Genomic DNA, 17413 nt, shown 5'->3' with positions numbered 1-17413 from the left:
ATATAGCCTCTCGTTACACATTTAATTACTCCATTAAATTCTCATATTTTAGTGAATAATTATGATAAATATCGAAATCGAACACAATTATTTTTGGTAAAAATTACAAATATCACGATTTCGATCCTATCCTAAAATATCAATTTTCATGTATTTTTTTAATAGGATGAATAAGTTAAAGGTATAATAGATTTTTACGCTGACTCGTGCTTATCAAAATTAAGAATATATCTCAGTGACGAAATTTTGAATTAAATGAGAATTCTTTCTATTTGGAAATTCTTTTCTAAAAATCGATGAGGTATATTTTTCAAAGTTGTCTTATTAGGTCCACTGTTTTATAACATTTTCTATACCGTGAAGAAAATAGAAAGATTTTTAAAAGAGGATATATAAAATAAAAAAGAAAGGAAAATAAAAAAAAAACTAAATATATTTAAAAATAAAAAAAGCATAAGTATTTCACAGATTTAAAAAGAAATTAATGAAAAATTAATTGTTTAGAAATATTTAGAAGAGATATTTAAAAGATAGATTAAAAGATCCTGAAGTTGGGAAAAATTGAATATATTGTTAGAAATACAGATTTTGTTTGCACTGATTGTACTGTATTACGTTTTTTAACGAATAATATTTAACAATCATTCTTTTTTTGCTTTTTTAGTCATAGTCTTACTTTCAAATAAAATTATAATTAGAAATTGTAATATTAAAAATAAGATTTTCTTTATTTATTATGATTATTAGTATGGTTATAATAGAGAATACTTATTATATTATAAATTTTATGTAATGCAAAATAGCGATTGATTGCAATTTTTGAGCAGAATTAAGAATTGGCAGCACTAATAATAATTGTAAAACTATTAACTACCAAAAATCAGTAATTAAGTTAGTATTATATATTACTTAATATTAGGTTAGTATTAATGTTATATTTTTTTATCTTAGATTATTATTATTATATTAATATTAATGAGTTTACAATTGAACGTTTAAAATAAAAATTACACATTGTAATAGACAGAAAAGAAGTGTGACATTTAAAATATTTATAAACGTATACGATTTTTTAGGATGAAAATGTGACGGAAAATTAAGGATACAAATATCACGCACAATTCAAAAATATGAATTTTGAATATAATTGAAATTCTCATTGAAATTCTTATTGTTAGACAACAGTCAATCGATACAAAACAATCGAAAAATTCTCAGAATTGATACTGATATCGGTTTTCAATAATTGTTGTAAAAGAATAACAGGCAATTCCTTGTTTAAAAGTACAAAAATACATAAAGAGCATCGTATCTTTTCGAGATAAATCAAGTGTAATAACTAACAGAATATCAAAAAACTCTGTTTTGGATTATTAAATTTGTACTTAAAACTGTGAACTGCAATACGTAAGAAGCTCGCAAGATATCAGTCTATTCGCATCAATATTTAATTTTTATCAATAACTCCTTACCTTGAGCTAAAATATTTAAACATTGAACCAGCTATTATTAAATATCACGAGTTCGAAATTTATTTTAATCATACGTAATATCATGTCGAACGTGAAATGTCTCCTACGGATGGGTTAATTATTCATTTAAAAAAAAAAAAAAAAAAAAAAAAGTAAAAAGAAATACAAAGTCGAGAGAAAGTATATATTATTCGTCACGTAATCGTCGATCAAACTTTGTATAATGCAATTTACTCAGTATCAGTATTAGAACTTTATTGTGCTTCTCCGTTTAAAACGAGTACATCCACTTCCGCCCTATATCAGACTTACGATAAAAACGTTCAAAACTCGCTGACGTTGGAGAACTTCGAGTAGACTCGATTTCACGGTTGCTTCGGCAATTAACAAACTTGTTCTATGGACCGACTCGCACACAGACAGATTTTTTTTTTCCTTTTTTATCATTTTCCACATCGAGATAGTAACAGAAAACATTGCTCGTGACCCGTGTGATTAATCATCGCACCAAGATCGGCTACAGACGAATCAGAATTTTTCGTTCGATCGAGCAATATTTTTCCATTAGATCGTTTTAAAAGTTCTTCCCGTTTCTTCATTGTACAAATCTTTTGCGATACTTACACACTAATGTTACATCGTTTATAAAATTTTATACATTTTATACACAGAATATTCTAGCATCCATCTATCTAATCTTTTTTTCTTTTTTTTTTTTTTTTATTATCAAATTTTTCTAAAACGATTCCGTTTAAAAAATAGAATCATTTGATTATTCTATTATTCAATGTACAGAGTGACTCGCTGTTATTCACTGGGCAAAGAGTGGCTTGTCGTAAGCCAAAAAAGAAAGTATAAATTCTTTTTATTAGAAAATTGAATTTCAAAAACTCGTCCAATCTCTAAAATTTTATTCTACATCTTTCGTTTGTTTTCATGTATGTAAAAATAACCTGTAGATCGGTTGCATCGTATACAATACAATAACTTTCTTAGATCGATCAATATCGTTTCTTGATAAACCAAAAGGAAACCTAATTTATCGTTTAACGAGTTATTGAAAGGCTAGAAAAATGGAAAAATAAACGTTCAAACATCAATGAAAAGGCGTAGCGTATTCCCTCACGACAAAAAAGGCTCGCATGCAAACAACGAGAAGAACTTCAAAAGAGGAGATCCCACGAATAAAATCGTGTCGAGGCAGGTTAAACAGCAAGAAGAAGCAACCGTGTTTTATAGTTTCTCGCGAAAAGTAATCCAACAAGAGCGATCTCGTCTACCGACCACAGACGATTGAAACGCGAAAAATAGTCTCTTAGAGGTAAAAAAAAGAGTGTATTCTAGCGAATCTCGAAAAAAGGATAACTACGATGATAATCTGTTCGAGGGAGGAGGGGAGGGGGAGGGTTGCGGCGCGCCGGTATTACCCTAAAAAAAGAGGGGAAGGGGGGAATCTTTACAACCTTGGGGAGGGCAACAATCAGTGCAGTTTTATGTACAATAATATCCACCGTGGGTGAATTTGTTCATCGCGGTAGCCACGCTTTGTACAACGCTCTGAAAATGGTTATTCCTTTACAACCCGCGCGCCCACAACCGCCGATTTTTTCCTGTATCCTGCACCTTTGGTCTGCCCTTTGTGCTCCCCCACCTCTCTCCTTCTATATGGCTGCGCGCTACGGCCACGGGGATTTTACATTTCGACGAAAGTTCATTCGACGAAACGAAGGAGCAAGCTGACCTTCGTTACGCGAAACAATCGTCTATCCTGGGATTGTTCGTCCTGTTAAACATGGTCGCCCCATATTGTCACCGTTTTTGCACGGTCCACAGATGCGAAATAGGTGCCGTGCGGATGCCAAGAAACTGCTGTCACCGCAACTCTGAAAGGTGTAACAGATCGATTAGATTACGCATGTTCTTGTTACCTTTGTTTTTCATCGTTTCACCGTTGTGTGCATTGTATTGTGGCTATCGGTGTCGATTTGCATTTTGCAACAGATTTGTATTTTTGCGAAGAATAAATTTTGAAAAAAAAAAAAAAAAATTGGAAACTGTATTTCGAAAGTGTGATGAATATATAAATCTCGATTTTTATAATAAAATCGAGCTCAATTTTTAATTAGCTAATAGGAAAAGGAATAACGTTTAGAATGTTAATTATAGTCTATGTATCATTAATCTGTACGTATATACTCCATACACTATAACTCTATACTGCATCATTCTTTTACTTAGAACCACGATAATTAATTTTTTGTGCAAAAAAAATTACGTTATCTTTAATGTTAAATGTTATCTTTAATATCTTCAAAAATTATAGGAATATAAAAAAGATCAAGTTAAAGTAATTAGAATTATTTTAAAATAACATTTAAGTGGTATTAAGCTAAACGACAAATTGAATTATATATTTTCGTACTTCAAACAAGTCGAATCAAATCGCATCACAAGAGTATCGAAACAACAGAAGCAATGCAGCGTCGCATAATAATAACAAGCCTCGTTAAATCCTACTGAAAGTTTCGACATGATAAAAAAGATCGACAATGCGAGAGCAAAAGCAATCTGCCTCTGATTACTCACAACTGTGAAAGGCGCTAAATTCAAGATCAATTATGCATTTTCGAACTAACTGTTGCAAAACACCACGAGTTTCTCCCATCCTCTACGAGCCACGCATTTCGCCATTTTGTCGTGAAGAAAGCACGCAAATATGTCGGACACAGTTGATTCGAGTTGGCCGGTCATACACGTTTTCCTCTGTTTTCTCGTTCCTATTGTTTTTGCGCGGTAAATACGTGGCGGAGGATTGTCGTGGAACTCGGTTTCCATCCGACAACTGTGAATCGACATAATGCGATGAAGGACACGGTCTTAATTAGGATGGCTGAATATCATTGTTGCCTTGTCGAACGGGGAGAAAAATGGAAAGGGGATGGGGGAGGATTTTCGCAAGATCCAATATAGGTTTTTATTTGTATACACGCGAGGATGAACTGGTTTTAGGGATGGTAATAATTATCGGCGGATTGGAAACGAGTGTAATAGAATATTGAGGGGAATTAAATTAATTATTTTTAACCGTTTGAATTAGATACTAGAATAATATTTATTCTTCATATTGCCTTTTTTATTTCAAGTTGGTAGTAATTAGAGATATGTACATAGAGTGTGTCTAGTAATAATTGTTCAAACAGAAATTGCATACTCGTTTATTTCTTTTATGTGCTCGAGTTTAGTTTTAGTTAGAGTAAATTCGCATTCACAGATTTAACATTTGTGTAAAAATTGGAATGTACGAGATAATCTGTTTAAACTTTTAATATAATATAATTATCTCTAGAATTTGTTGCTATATCATTTTAATGCAAGTTTCTTCTTAATAACGCAATCGTATGTATTTTTTAATCCTTTCTGTAACTCATTTTTAATACTTTATTATGGGTGATAAAATCAATATTAACGTTGTTCTTATAACGTTGAAACATAAATTTTAGATTCAGATAATCTATTTATGGAGGAGAATAGAATAGGATTAACCTATTTAAAAGTCTGCTTAAAAAAATTTATATCTTTTTCCCCAAATTTTCGCCAGTCTTATCTAAACCAAACAATTCTATATATAATCTCACATCTCGGAATACAACGTGGATCATTTATCATGGCAAAAGCGTGTCTTTCTTATTGCGCACTTGCAACTTTTTTATATCCGCCGAAAAAAAATCTCTATCGCGTCGTAAAGAAAAAAAAGAAAAGAAAAGGTATATCATTCCATCATTCTTGGAAAAAGAATAAACATAACTTTCGCATCTAGAGAATATAAATCCTCTATAAAGATGTTATTATCTCTGTATGTACGACACGATGTTCTCCTTTCCTATCTTTCGTTAAAAAAGAAAAACTTTTATTATTAAAAAATCACGCTTTCGAAATTGTTTAAAGCGGGCACGTTTAACGCGCCCACCCTGAAATCTAGGATGGCGCAAACCGCTAAAGATTTCATTTGAATGTGGAAATACACGGTGGCGCGTAATTTTCTGGCCGGAGCGGCTTCGCCCATGCAGCAAAAGGTCTATAAAACCTGAATTCCCAAGGGTGATTCACGGGGCTCCGTGGAATCGTAAAAGGGTGTTTCTATGCGAGGACAAACGTGCTGAAAATGACACACCTTTTGCGTCTCGAGTAAAACTTTGGCGGGGAATCGCTCGTCGAGGAACGCATAAAATATGTTGTGTATTTTGGAATGCTATAAAGATCAAGCGAAAATGACGTGTTAAAGAGAAATTGGAAATTCGTAGAAATATGGTTAACAAATATTTACATTCCGATTTTGCAAATTTATGGTTATATTTGGTTATATTTGAGATAGAGAAATATATGTATATTGGTTAAAAAATAATTTGTTCATACGTTCGAATATATTACTTGGTAAATTTGCCTTACATATTTTTTTTTTTGCAATATTGTGAAAAAAATATATGCATATGGGTCGTTGTACGTGAAATCGATCATTTTTTGACCTCGATGCCAGGAAAAAACTTCTGTTCTTCTCAGATATGATATAGAATGTAAACTGGAATAGGGGTTTCAATTATCATTTGTTCAACAAATACAGAAATTTTGAGTTCTTTTATTTTTTGTTTTTTTTTTTTATTATTTTTTGTCGTTCGTAAAAGGCAGTTTACTTATAAATTTTTATTATATATTTTATATTAAAGAATGAAATTTGTTGGGTCGAATTTTTTTTTTTTTTTTTTTAATGTAATATGATTATAGCACGAAAGGGAATTTTAAAAAGCAAGCCAGAGATGTACAAGATATAACGATATTTTTTAATTTAAGATTTCATTTTGATGTAAAAAGAAATTTAAAAATTCATTAAACAGACGTAAATTTGATTAATTTTTGAGTAGATGTGAATGAATAATCGAAAGAAAAATGTTCCACGTGTAAATATTAAATGTGGAATAAAATATATTCATTTTATTACTTGAATCTTCAAAAAATCAAACTCACATTACATTAAATCCTCTCGAAAACAAGCCTTGACCTGAATAAAATTTCATCCTACATTTTTGATTTATTCTTTTACATAAAATTACTCTCTTAATTGCATCACGAATGCCTTGTATTTTGATTTAAAAAACTCAAGGCGATTTTTCATTTTGTACCAACATAAATTACTTTTGAAATATTTATGACTTCCTCTCGCTGTGTTTAATTCCTTAACGAATTAAATAAAATTGTGCAATGAGCATTTATTTTAATATCTTAATTATTTTAAAATAAGAAAATTCTTTGTAATTTTCTTTGTAAATATTCTCGCGTATATACCTTCTTTTATTCTAAACTTATGATTAAGCTGTTAAAAACTCGCAAAGTTCTAGTCAAAGTAAAAATTTCGAGTTCAGTTGCTGACAACATTCTGCATACTAAACCAGGTCACTTGCGATATGATGGATTGATGTTGCAACGTAGAAAAACTGACCAACAGAAAAACATTTCGGTACGTTATTTTTTGACGACATCCACACCATTTCTTTTTGCATACACTTTTATATATTTTATTTATGCATAAATAACAGCCTGCTCGGAAAAAGAGTAAAGAATAATTATAAATTTCAAATTTTTAATTCAATAATACTGAATATTATGAATTATTAAAATGTATTCAGTAAGGAAGTTATAAATAAATTGTTATAAATTTTAAATAGAAATTGTATAGAAATAGAAACAAAAATTAAAAATGTTTTTCTTCTCTTCGTTTCAAATTTCATTTTAAATAAATCAATATTAATTTGTAATACATATGGTTTTTATGTACGTTGTCAGTCGATTTAATATCATCGTTGTCATCTACTTGTATTGCTATTTTCAATCGTATCGTAAATAATAAAAGAAAAAGAATAAAATTAATACGAAAATTATTGGAAACAAATTTCTTTACTCAGAATTTTATTTATAACGACTTTGTACGATCACTTTTAAAAGAATATTATATTACATTCATAAACGTGAATAACTTTTTGCTTGGATTGTAAAATTTCGGTATTATATTAAAAAATTAAATATTATTTAATTAAATAAAGCTGAAAAATTAAATACCTTTCAATTTCAATATCTTTCAACGAATTAATTTATTGTACAAAAAAATATGGGCAATGTCACGTCGATAACTAATTTAACTTTTTTAAGAAAACTTGTTGAATTTACTATAGTAGATGTTGAAGTTTGGAGGTATTTAATTCAACACGATGGAAGGTTATCACATTTTAGAAAACATGTTGAGGAGTTTTTAAGTAACCGATATCTCTGTTGGATCACGGGCTTAAGCTTGGCACCACGTTTTCCAGACTTTTATATTTACAAAGCCAAGTTAAATTTCTTGTGTAAGAAAAACCTGTTTAAAATTAGATAGATCTTAAAATCTAATTTAATTATCTTTTAAAAATCACTTGCCAATAATTTTAATAATAATTTAAGATATAATAAAAATTTAGATAGAAGAATCATTTATTGAATCATATACTGATTAAAATTTCAGATTTATAATTTGTTAACTAGTAAGATGAAAAAATGTAATTAAAAAGACAAGTCTAATCAAAATTAATATACAATTGAGTTTGCAATTGCAATTATTCTTTAAATAAGATTCACCGAAGAAATACTAGAGACATCCATTTTTCTGATTCCACATATTTTATATACATTGTTTCTCATTGAAACTGGAACTACAGTCTCATTTCTCTTTTCCAATTAGAAAATATAATCCCTAGTAAAAATATAGAACAAGATTCAATTGAACAAATAGATTGACGAGTGAGTATAAAGGGGACGAAAATAATTAAAAAAAAAATCCAAAATTCCTGGAAATCAAAAAATAATATCGTTAATCAAGAATCGAAAATTTCCATATTTTAAAAAAGAAAACGTAGAACGCCAGTTGTGTGATCGACCGACATGCCTACGCGAGTACGTAAATTTCGTGTTGGTGACAAAAAGGCAGCCTCTTATAGGACGAAACAACAACGGTGGCTAGGAGAAAAAGTGTTGTTCGCGAGAAACGTGCGTCGCGACGACCGCCCGTCGTGCACAACGATGGCGACCGTCGCCGCCCGCAGCCAGTGCTACCAACCGCGACAGCTATATTTCTCCAAGTGTCTCGCCTCCTGGATACCTTTGCGAGCAGGCAACCACCTATGTGGTGTGTATTGCGAGTGTGATAAAAGGGACCTATCCATTTTTGCCGAAGGAGCGTGGAAATAAGCTTTCTCGAACGACATTTCCAACCGTTACCTCCAACCCTCCACCTCCGCCCCTTTGTTTCTCTTCTCCTTTCATTGCGCTGCGTTTCGGCTCGCTTTCCCCCTCCCCCTCCTCCACCCCCGCCCCGCCACTTTGTGCGGCGAGCGCGACACCGTTTAACCGAGGGAAAACGGCGGGGTGAAATAGGAAAAAGGGGTTGGACTAACCGAATGGAAGGAAACGGGGAAGTAATATCGTGACAATTATCCAATCGCTTCGTTTTAACTGGACCGAGTGTTATTCTATAATTGCCAATGTTTTTTACCGAGAAACTGGATTGCGTTGGGATAAACGAGAAGGCGAGTTTGATTAACTTTTTAGGATTTTTTCTTTTTTTTTTTTTTGAAGAAAAAAAAAAAAATTAGATACGAAATTCCACGCGTAAAAATTGTATTACATTTTACAATTAGTTTATTAAACTTACTGCTTTTTCTAACTCGTTTATGATCGGTTATGATTATATCAGATAAAATTCATTTTTAAAAGCTATTCTCTCTAAAGAGGCTAAAAATATCCTTTAAAGAAAAAATTCTAATGTTCGTTCTCGTGAAATATCTCGAAAACAAAGAGAGTAGAATCCTTCACAGCTAGATCTTTATAAAACCATGGATTATCGTGTAAAGATCAACGGACAATGGCGTGCTACGAAAACCGCTAGCAAACAATTAGAAGGGAATGAGGAAGGGAAATGCAAAGTGAAACTTATCCGCGAGAAGAACCACCCAGGATTTCAGATTTCACCTTGGGGCGATGGATTATGCGCAATTGCAAGAAATAGGATATCGCTGCCTGAGGATCGTTTAAAGGAAAGATCAACGTCGTCTATTTTTTTTTTTAAAACGTAACTGCGTTTTCGTTTATCCGATAGAATAATTAACGCAATTGCCAGGAGTAACGTTAATTAATTTTATATATGAATATGAAGATTTAAATTCGATCGATATAAATCAAAAGAAATAGCATATAAATGCTATTTAATATGAGAAATAGAGGGATATTATTAAATTAGTATAATAATACGTCATTGAGTTGACGTGATTCTAAAATATTTTTTCTATTTATTGGTTCCATACTTTTTTTATTCCAACTATTAATTAAAATAATACGTGATAATACGATACGTAAATCGATAAATTTCTACATAATCTTTCTGTCAAATATTTTGTTACTAAAGTAATAAAATACAATATAATGTACCAATTGACGAGTTTCTGTAATCGATAATCCAAAGCACGCATCTTCACATTTCAACATTTCAACCAGTAGTACTTTTAATTAATTGCAGGAAAGAATTATTGCCGATGAAATTGTTGCAGGCGTGAAATTCATATGGAAACGCTAATTGTTAAGTTTGTTGATTTACAGGAGACAATCGAGGCGTGTTATTAAAACGATAGATCGAAAAATATGATTTATCGGGTGGAAAGATTATCGAAACATCGTTTTATAAATATCTAACAGGCGGGGGAGCTGGTCAATTTACTCTTTGGCAATGCGTCTTTTATCATACTTAGCAGCTCCTTTGTAATATGTCAGTGCAAAATGATGAGCACCACCTGTTGACACAGTCGACGTAGGCGATGCCTCAAGGCGATAAATTTACAGTACAGGCAAAATGAGAATCTTAACGCAACTAACCGTAAAACGTAATCGTTCATTGCATGGGAACATGTTGACATGGAATGTATTTTAAATTTTCATCGAAGAAATCGTGTCTTTTTTTTATTTTTGAGATATATTTTATCGTTAATAAAATGGATACCATTTAGAACATCTGTTATAACATGAGATTCATTCTTTATTTTTTTATTTATTAGGAGAATGAGCTTGAGTTAATTAGGATTTAATTAAAATCGTTTCGTTAGGAATATTTATAAACTTATAAAGAAAGTTATTCCATTTTCGTGGTATATAATTTTTTACGACAAATTTTCTTTCCTAATTATAAAAATTATAACAATTGTTCAAGATAATCAGAATTAGTCTTTTATTCTGTCCGATTAAATACAAAATAAGATTCAAATAGAATTTTTTAATTTATGAATATATTTGAATATTTTCGTAATATGAACTCGAGGAATATTTTGATTGACAAATTGATTTTTAATTATACGCATATTTTACTTTAAAGGAAATATTCACGTTATGAGCATGATAAAAGTCAATTTTGTAATTTAATCAAAATGAAAATATAGTGACATTAAATATCGTTATTTATATTTTTATTTATATTTAGATATATATATATAATCTAAATGAACTATATTCAAATGTTAATTTTACACGTTAAAAAAAGCATTAATTTCAGACATGTTTCTATTAATGAAACAAAATTCTACTATTATTCTACAATATTATGTTAGGAACTTTAAATACACACGCTTTCCCATATTTCAGTATCTTTCACTATCTTTAAAAGAAAATTTTATACGAATGAGATTTAAACAGGAAATTAAATGAACCTTACTTCATATTTTTAATTATTTTCAATTCTGCTGTATCAACGAAATACTAATTTTGAGCTATTAAAAATATTTAATCTTACCTTTATATGTAAAACTTACTTAACATTCAATTTAAGCAACAAGCAATAAAAATTTACATATTTTTTCCAATGAAAGATCAACTCATCTTCAACCTCGATAGAATCTATAATATACCAGAACGAATTTAACGATCCAAGAAAGAAAAAGAAAAAAAGAAATCTAAATTCATTCTATATATATACATTCCTGGAAATATCAACATTGGAAAAATTACTGCGACACTCGTCTCTTCCTACAAGCGTATTAAAATAGCCGCATTATTCCCATCCCAAACATCTCCCTCACGCTCAATGCGATGAAATACGGGGGAAGGAAATCGAGTGAATCCGGCGTAGCATTGAATCGAACAAACGAACATCCTCGCGAACACACCGCCCCATAAGTCGCGTGACGCAAGCCCGATTACTTTCTTCTCTCACGCACGAAAGGAGGAGGATTCATAGACGTGGCGTAGGAGTAGTCCAGGAGCGACAATTCTGCGAGGAATTCCGCCTGTTATCGAGACAATCGTGCGTATCTCTGCCATCAATCTACGTGGCCGCGAGCGACGCGTATCTGAATGCTCGCTCGGCCACGAACAGTGGCGCCTAATGGCGCGCTCATTGACGTACAGCCGGCAACAGGGCTGGACGACAATACGTACGATGATTAGATCGGCGTCGTTCTCACGGCCAAATGACGCGAGACGTCGCCGCGAAGAAGGGACAACGGTGGCAGCTCCTCTTGAATACAAACGGAATAAATGTATCCCCCCTCCCCTTTCGCGTGAAAGAGGGAAAGGTTGGTTATTATCGGAGTTACGTGGATTTATATTGGGGAGATGGTGAATTCTTAGATGCGATTCTTAGGTACACGCGTGTGGTACAGGATGTTGCTCGTTGGCGTCGATACGTTGGTGGCAAAGGGGTACACGTGTTGTATGCGTGCGCGTTGATAATCATCGGTATATAATCCCTTTGAAAGGCCGCGGAAATGGCTCGGGACAGATTTTATTCGGAATTTTATTGTTATGTATGAGTGTTGTAACACGGAATGAATTGCAAACGAGCAGTTCGGAAGCTGAATCTATGGAACGAGCGAGAGAATGTATGCGTTCGTAACGCAATTTCTCTCGCGTGATCAATGATGTTTGTTGGAGAATTCTTTTAAACGTATATCATTCTTGAACGATACTTCTTATTAATAGAAAAATAGTTTTCAAATTATTCGAACACAAAAATCACAATGAATGTAATATCTAATTTTTCATATATCGAAAAATTTGTTAAAAATATATTAAAAATCGTGAAGAAATTATTCGTGAAAATTTAACACACGAATAATTATCATCCGCAAATATCTCTATAATTCTCGCGCATAATTCGAAACCGAGGCCGAATTTCCATTCAAACATAACCGTGTAACTGTGAGTACATACAGTTCCTTACGCCGGGCACGTATTTGTGTGTGTATTTAAGCGGTCCCGGCTCCAGAGAGGCCAAAATCCGAAAGCACAAGGCGAGGTAAACATATTACGTACATAAACGATCAAACGGAACGATCGTGACAATGAATCCCCTCTATAACACCAACTCCTTTACTTAACTCCGGTGCTCGCTCCGTTTATGGGTCCATATTTGATTCGAGTTCACGCCTAGCCGACCGATGTTCTCCTATATTGAATATTTTCCAATTTTAGTAACGGACGGCAAAATTCCCTCCTCCCTTAAACTTTCCCACGTCTTGGAATATAATCGTTTCACTTCACGCTCGTAATGTAAATTTACACGTTTTGGTTCATCCGCCCAACGAATATGAAAATATTTATACTTGAATTCGAATTCAATTTAAATTGTCGAAATTGTCAGCCAGTGTGAACCGTTTCTATTTCTTTTACGTTATATAATTAAAGATACGTTCTACGCTTTCTTGTGGATGTTTGTTTTAATTTCACAGTTGTCGTTTTAAAGAAAATACGATTGTTTACGTCCCAATCCATTTACATTGCATTACGTTCTCATCGAAAGTAAAAATTGATTCTATCTTGTTCGTTCGATTAATTTGGATGAAATGCGGATAAAAACGATCTTTGCATCCCTTCGCTGTGGATGAATCATCGGGATGCGCGTCTAAATTCGCCTTAAAGTTGTTGGATGCATGAATAGCGTAGATGGTTGAATGCTTGGACGAGATCGATGCGGCGCATACATCCACGCTGCCCCATTATTTCCACGTTAGTTTACCATCCACTAGCGAAACTTTTCGGTTACCTCGCGTTCTTTTTAATTCCTTAACATGCGATACGTTTCGGTTTCTGTTCAGCAACCTGTTTCTTTTTCTTTCTTTTTTTTTTTGCGCGCGCGCGCGAAATGAAGAAAAATTCTCGGATTGAGTTGTGAATGGTGCAGTTTGTTGAAGAAATGATAAAAAAAAAAAAAAAAAAAAAAGAAGAAAAATTCCAAATAAAATTCGAACAGTGGAGAAATTGAAATCGTGAGAGTTGAAATGAGGACGAATTAAAAAATTTTTGTTTCGAAATTATCCTATCTGTAAAAAGTATATCGAAATCACGAGATAAAATTCTGTGCACGTTTATGATTGCACGCTTTCGTTCTTACACGTAAAATTACTTTTTTTTTTTATTTCAATTTGAATACATTTTACTTACTCGTTACATTACAATTCGAGTAATTACAGAGACGAGGTAAACGACGACAAGGACTTCCTCGAATATTACAGTTATTGGATCTCCTTAAGCACGAGAAACGAAACGAATTCAATCATAAGATCGAGTAGAGTTAACAGGAAGCTTAAGATCTGACGGTTAATAAAACTTCCCACTTGATTATTACGTGTAACGATAACGTGGATCGAAAGGGGAGATTTATGCTGATCTGATAGGAATATAATATGAGGATATTGTAGAATCGAATATCATAGAAATTAGCCCTCCTCATCGCCAGATAAAGATAATCATGTAACAGTAGCCTTTTAGCAATTTTTTATTTCGAAAACACCGAAATTATGGTAAATTATAAAGTGAAAAGGGGCCCGTTGGCGTTACTTCGGGTGAAGTAGCCAACTTTTATCGATTTATAGCAGTTCTATATAGCGCGAAAGATAAGAGGGGGATCTACGATACGTTTTTATTAAGTATTAATACAGTTTCCTCGAAGAAATTCCGTGCATGGCAAACGGGAACAACTGTTATTGAAGAAAGACCTCGGTGCTTCTTCTAAGATCTTTCTAAGATTTGAGGAGCAACAACTTGGTAAGATCACGGTTTCTCTCTTTCACGTTTATTCCAAAACGAGAAATAAGACTGATTAATTTGTCTCTTATCATACTATACTATATTTTTTACTAGAATATTCACGTGACGATTAATTATACTTTTACTATTTTGAAAAAAGGGGAGGAGGAGGGGGGGAGGGGGAGGGGAGAGAGATAAAATAGCATTAAAAATTAATCTTAATGTTAGGTATTAAGAAACGTACGTACCATCCAATTATTCGATCCGCTGACCTCGTTAAAAAAAGAAAGGAGGGGAAGATTTAACCCGATGCCAGTAACCGGTAGAAAAGATAGTCTAACCGGACTGACTGGTGGAGGTTTATATCGAGGATTGATCATCAATAGGAAAATATAACGAGCAAAGGGGAAGGGAAGAATGGAAATATGAAGCAGCGTGGAGGGTGGAGAAGGAGGAGAAGGAGGATCGGAGCTGACGTGTATATCCGTAACAGCTGCCGACCCCTGCCACGAGAGGAGAGGAGAGGCTGGGAATGGGAAAAACAGATAAAGAGCTCGCTTCGTCTTGCTGGCCTTTCGAACAGATACGACGAAGATAAATGACATAATATCGGATCCGGGCCGATCATTGCCCCAGAAAACGAAATCGAGCGTTAGGCGAGAAGAAGGGGGCAATTGATCTAGCACGATTCTCTCTTCGTTACATTGGGCGACAATGAGATCTCCGTTTGATAGTCAACGGAAATGGCTGGAATTTGTACACGTGCACGTGTTGTATTCGCACATCTACTCGCACACCCGTGTAATCGTTTTTCTAAACTCTGACGCGTTTACCGTTTGTCTTTCTTCTTTTTCTTCTTCTTCTTTTTTCTTCGAGGAGGAAGAAAGGTGAATTTTCATTACGGCGTTCGACCGGTAGCCGTAGTATCGACTAACGGTTGCGTTTAATTCCTTGGTGATATTGATTTCTTACTGTTACTGTCGATAGAGACGAGGGATAAGGTATGCGAGGGGTTGGGGCGGATGTGTTGGAACGTGAAATAGATTGGCGTGATTGTCTTGGAAATGATTGGGTCATTATATTGGGAATGTGGCGGAAGTGCGAGTCCATTTTTGGAAGGAAATAGGAATTTATGTGTGTAATTGATGATTCGATGAGCAAACGATAGTATTACGTAGTTATATATTAACGACGAGTTAAAGAAATTTTGGAATGTAAAAAAGAGGGGGATTAACAAATAAATATTGAAATATTTCGTTTCTTGATTTGAACTTTGATAAAATCTTTTTTCTTTTTTCTTTTTGATATTATGTAAAAAGAAATGGAATGACATCATTTTTCTAAATAAACGGTTTAATTAAAAACAAAAAAAAAATTGAATGTTGGCTTCACGTTTGTGAAGCTTTCGAATACTGATTCAAATTTTTTCCCTTTTTTTTTTTTGTTTTTTGTTTGGAAACTATGGAATGAAAACTTGATAATCGTGAATAGTTCCGACATCTCAAAATTTTTGTATGAAAATCTAAAACGTTTGCTTAATTTAAAACCAAACAATCCAACGTGTTGCGAATTGACCGCTAGTACAAACTGTTCTCCACAAACTATTCTAACAATCATTTGAAATAAATGGAAAAGCTTTAGAAAATGTTTGAACACGTTTTAAGAATGATATCAAGAATGTTTCTGTTTGCATTTCACTATTCGCTCAAAAACACTTTTTAAAATATCCATTTTTTAACTTAATTATCACAAAGAAAAACGAGAGATATCTTTCGCAAAAATCGAATATTTTGAATGTAATTTTTGGGAAAATGTATGAATATTCTTTTCATTTCCAGAAAAAAAAGAAAAAAAATTATAAATTTATTGAACAATCTAATAGGATAAAATGATTAAATTCAATTGGCGTAAGAAATTGTACACACGTAAGTACATGTTGAGTAATGGCTGTTCACTGCTGTATTTCATTTGACAATGTAATAATAATCGATCCAAGAAATTTACGAATACATCAAATAATTATTGTTGTTTTACGATTTACGACATCTGTAAATATCTACTCGACAGAGTCGTAAAACATCGCCGTAAATCGTTGACTATTTCGCCACTGTCAGTTTTAACATTATCAGCAACACACTTATTAAAAGGATCTCAGAATTGAATAAGAGAGAATAACGAGTGTTCAAATGATTTCCATTTATATTTATGTGTTTGATGATAGCGTGCTTGTTACAAAAATTCGATCCTGTGTACTCGATTAATATCGACTATGATATCAAATTTTGATCGAAATCTATCTGAGAATCATTTGTTAAAAAATTTTTTTTCAATATTTTCTTGAATAATTTTCAATTTTATTCGTATCGTTGATATTATCAACAGCGTTTAAATAATAATTTGAATAATAATTAGGCAACAGTCTCTGTAACCTAATGAATAAGGTCTCTTAAACCTCTTAAATTACGGATTTCGAGTTTACCACCAAAGGTAATCACGAATTATAATTTTTGAAGTTGGAGCATAAAAGCTGTTCCTATAATATTTCTAAAATAAGAGTAATTACGTAAATCGTTGAAATAATTCGTTGCTTCAAATTTATCTAAAACCAAGACTTTAACTTTACTTTATTCCTTGTATTTAATTTCACTCAGATTTCTCGTGTATTTTTCTCGCATCGTTTCCAATACCAATAATTAATATGTAATATAATTTACTTCCTCGTCGTTACAGCTTAATTTCAAAGCCTGTACAAGTGAAAATTTGTAACTAATCTGCCACAAGGGGTGTGGCTAATGGCGTTATTCCATATTGCATACCTCGCATTATTAACCAATTTTATCATTTTCAGGTTGTGC

At 32.7% G+C, this 17413-nt stretch overlaps 1 protein-coding gene across 1 annotated transcript in view; it reads right to left on the bottom strand.

Moving 5' to 3' along the window:
- Nucleotides 1-547: 547 nt before the first annotated feature.
- Nucleotides 548-17413, bottom strand: part of LOC100866633 (Autophagy-related 16) — a 32124-nt gene continuing 15258 nt past the window's right edge. The window contains exon 5 of the mRNA XM_086907132.1: nucleotides 548-3355. Within this exon, the coding sequence (XP_086763258.1) occupies nucleotides 3259-3355 (97 nt within the window). The 3' untranslated portion in view covers nucleotides 548-3258. The remainder of the gene's footprint in view (nucleotides 3356-17413) is intronic.

Source organism: Apis florea, unplaced genomic scaffold (genome assembly GCF_048593485.1).
Source record: "Apis florea isolate Af1SG1 unplaced genomic scaffold, ASM4859348v1 contig_2748_pilon, whole genome shotgun sequence".
In the NCBI taxonomy this organism is placed as follows: Eukaryota; Metazoa; Arthropoda; class Insecta; order Hymenoptera; family Apidae; genus Apis; species Apis florea.
The sequence above is the reverse complement of the archived record's forward strand: the minus strand, read 5'-3'. Positions and strand labels throughout refer to the sequence as shown.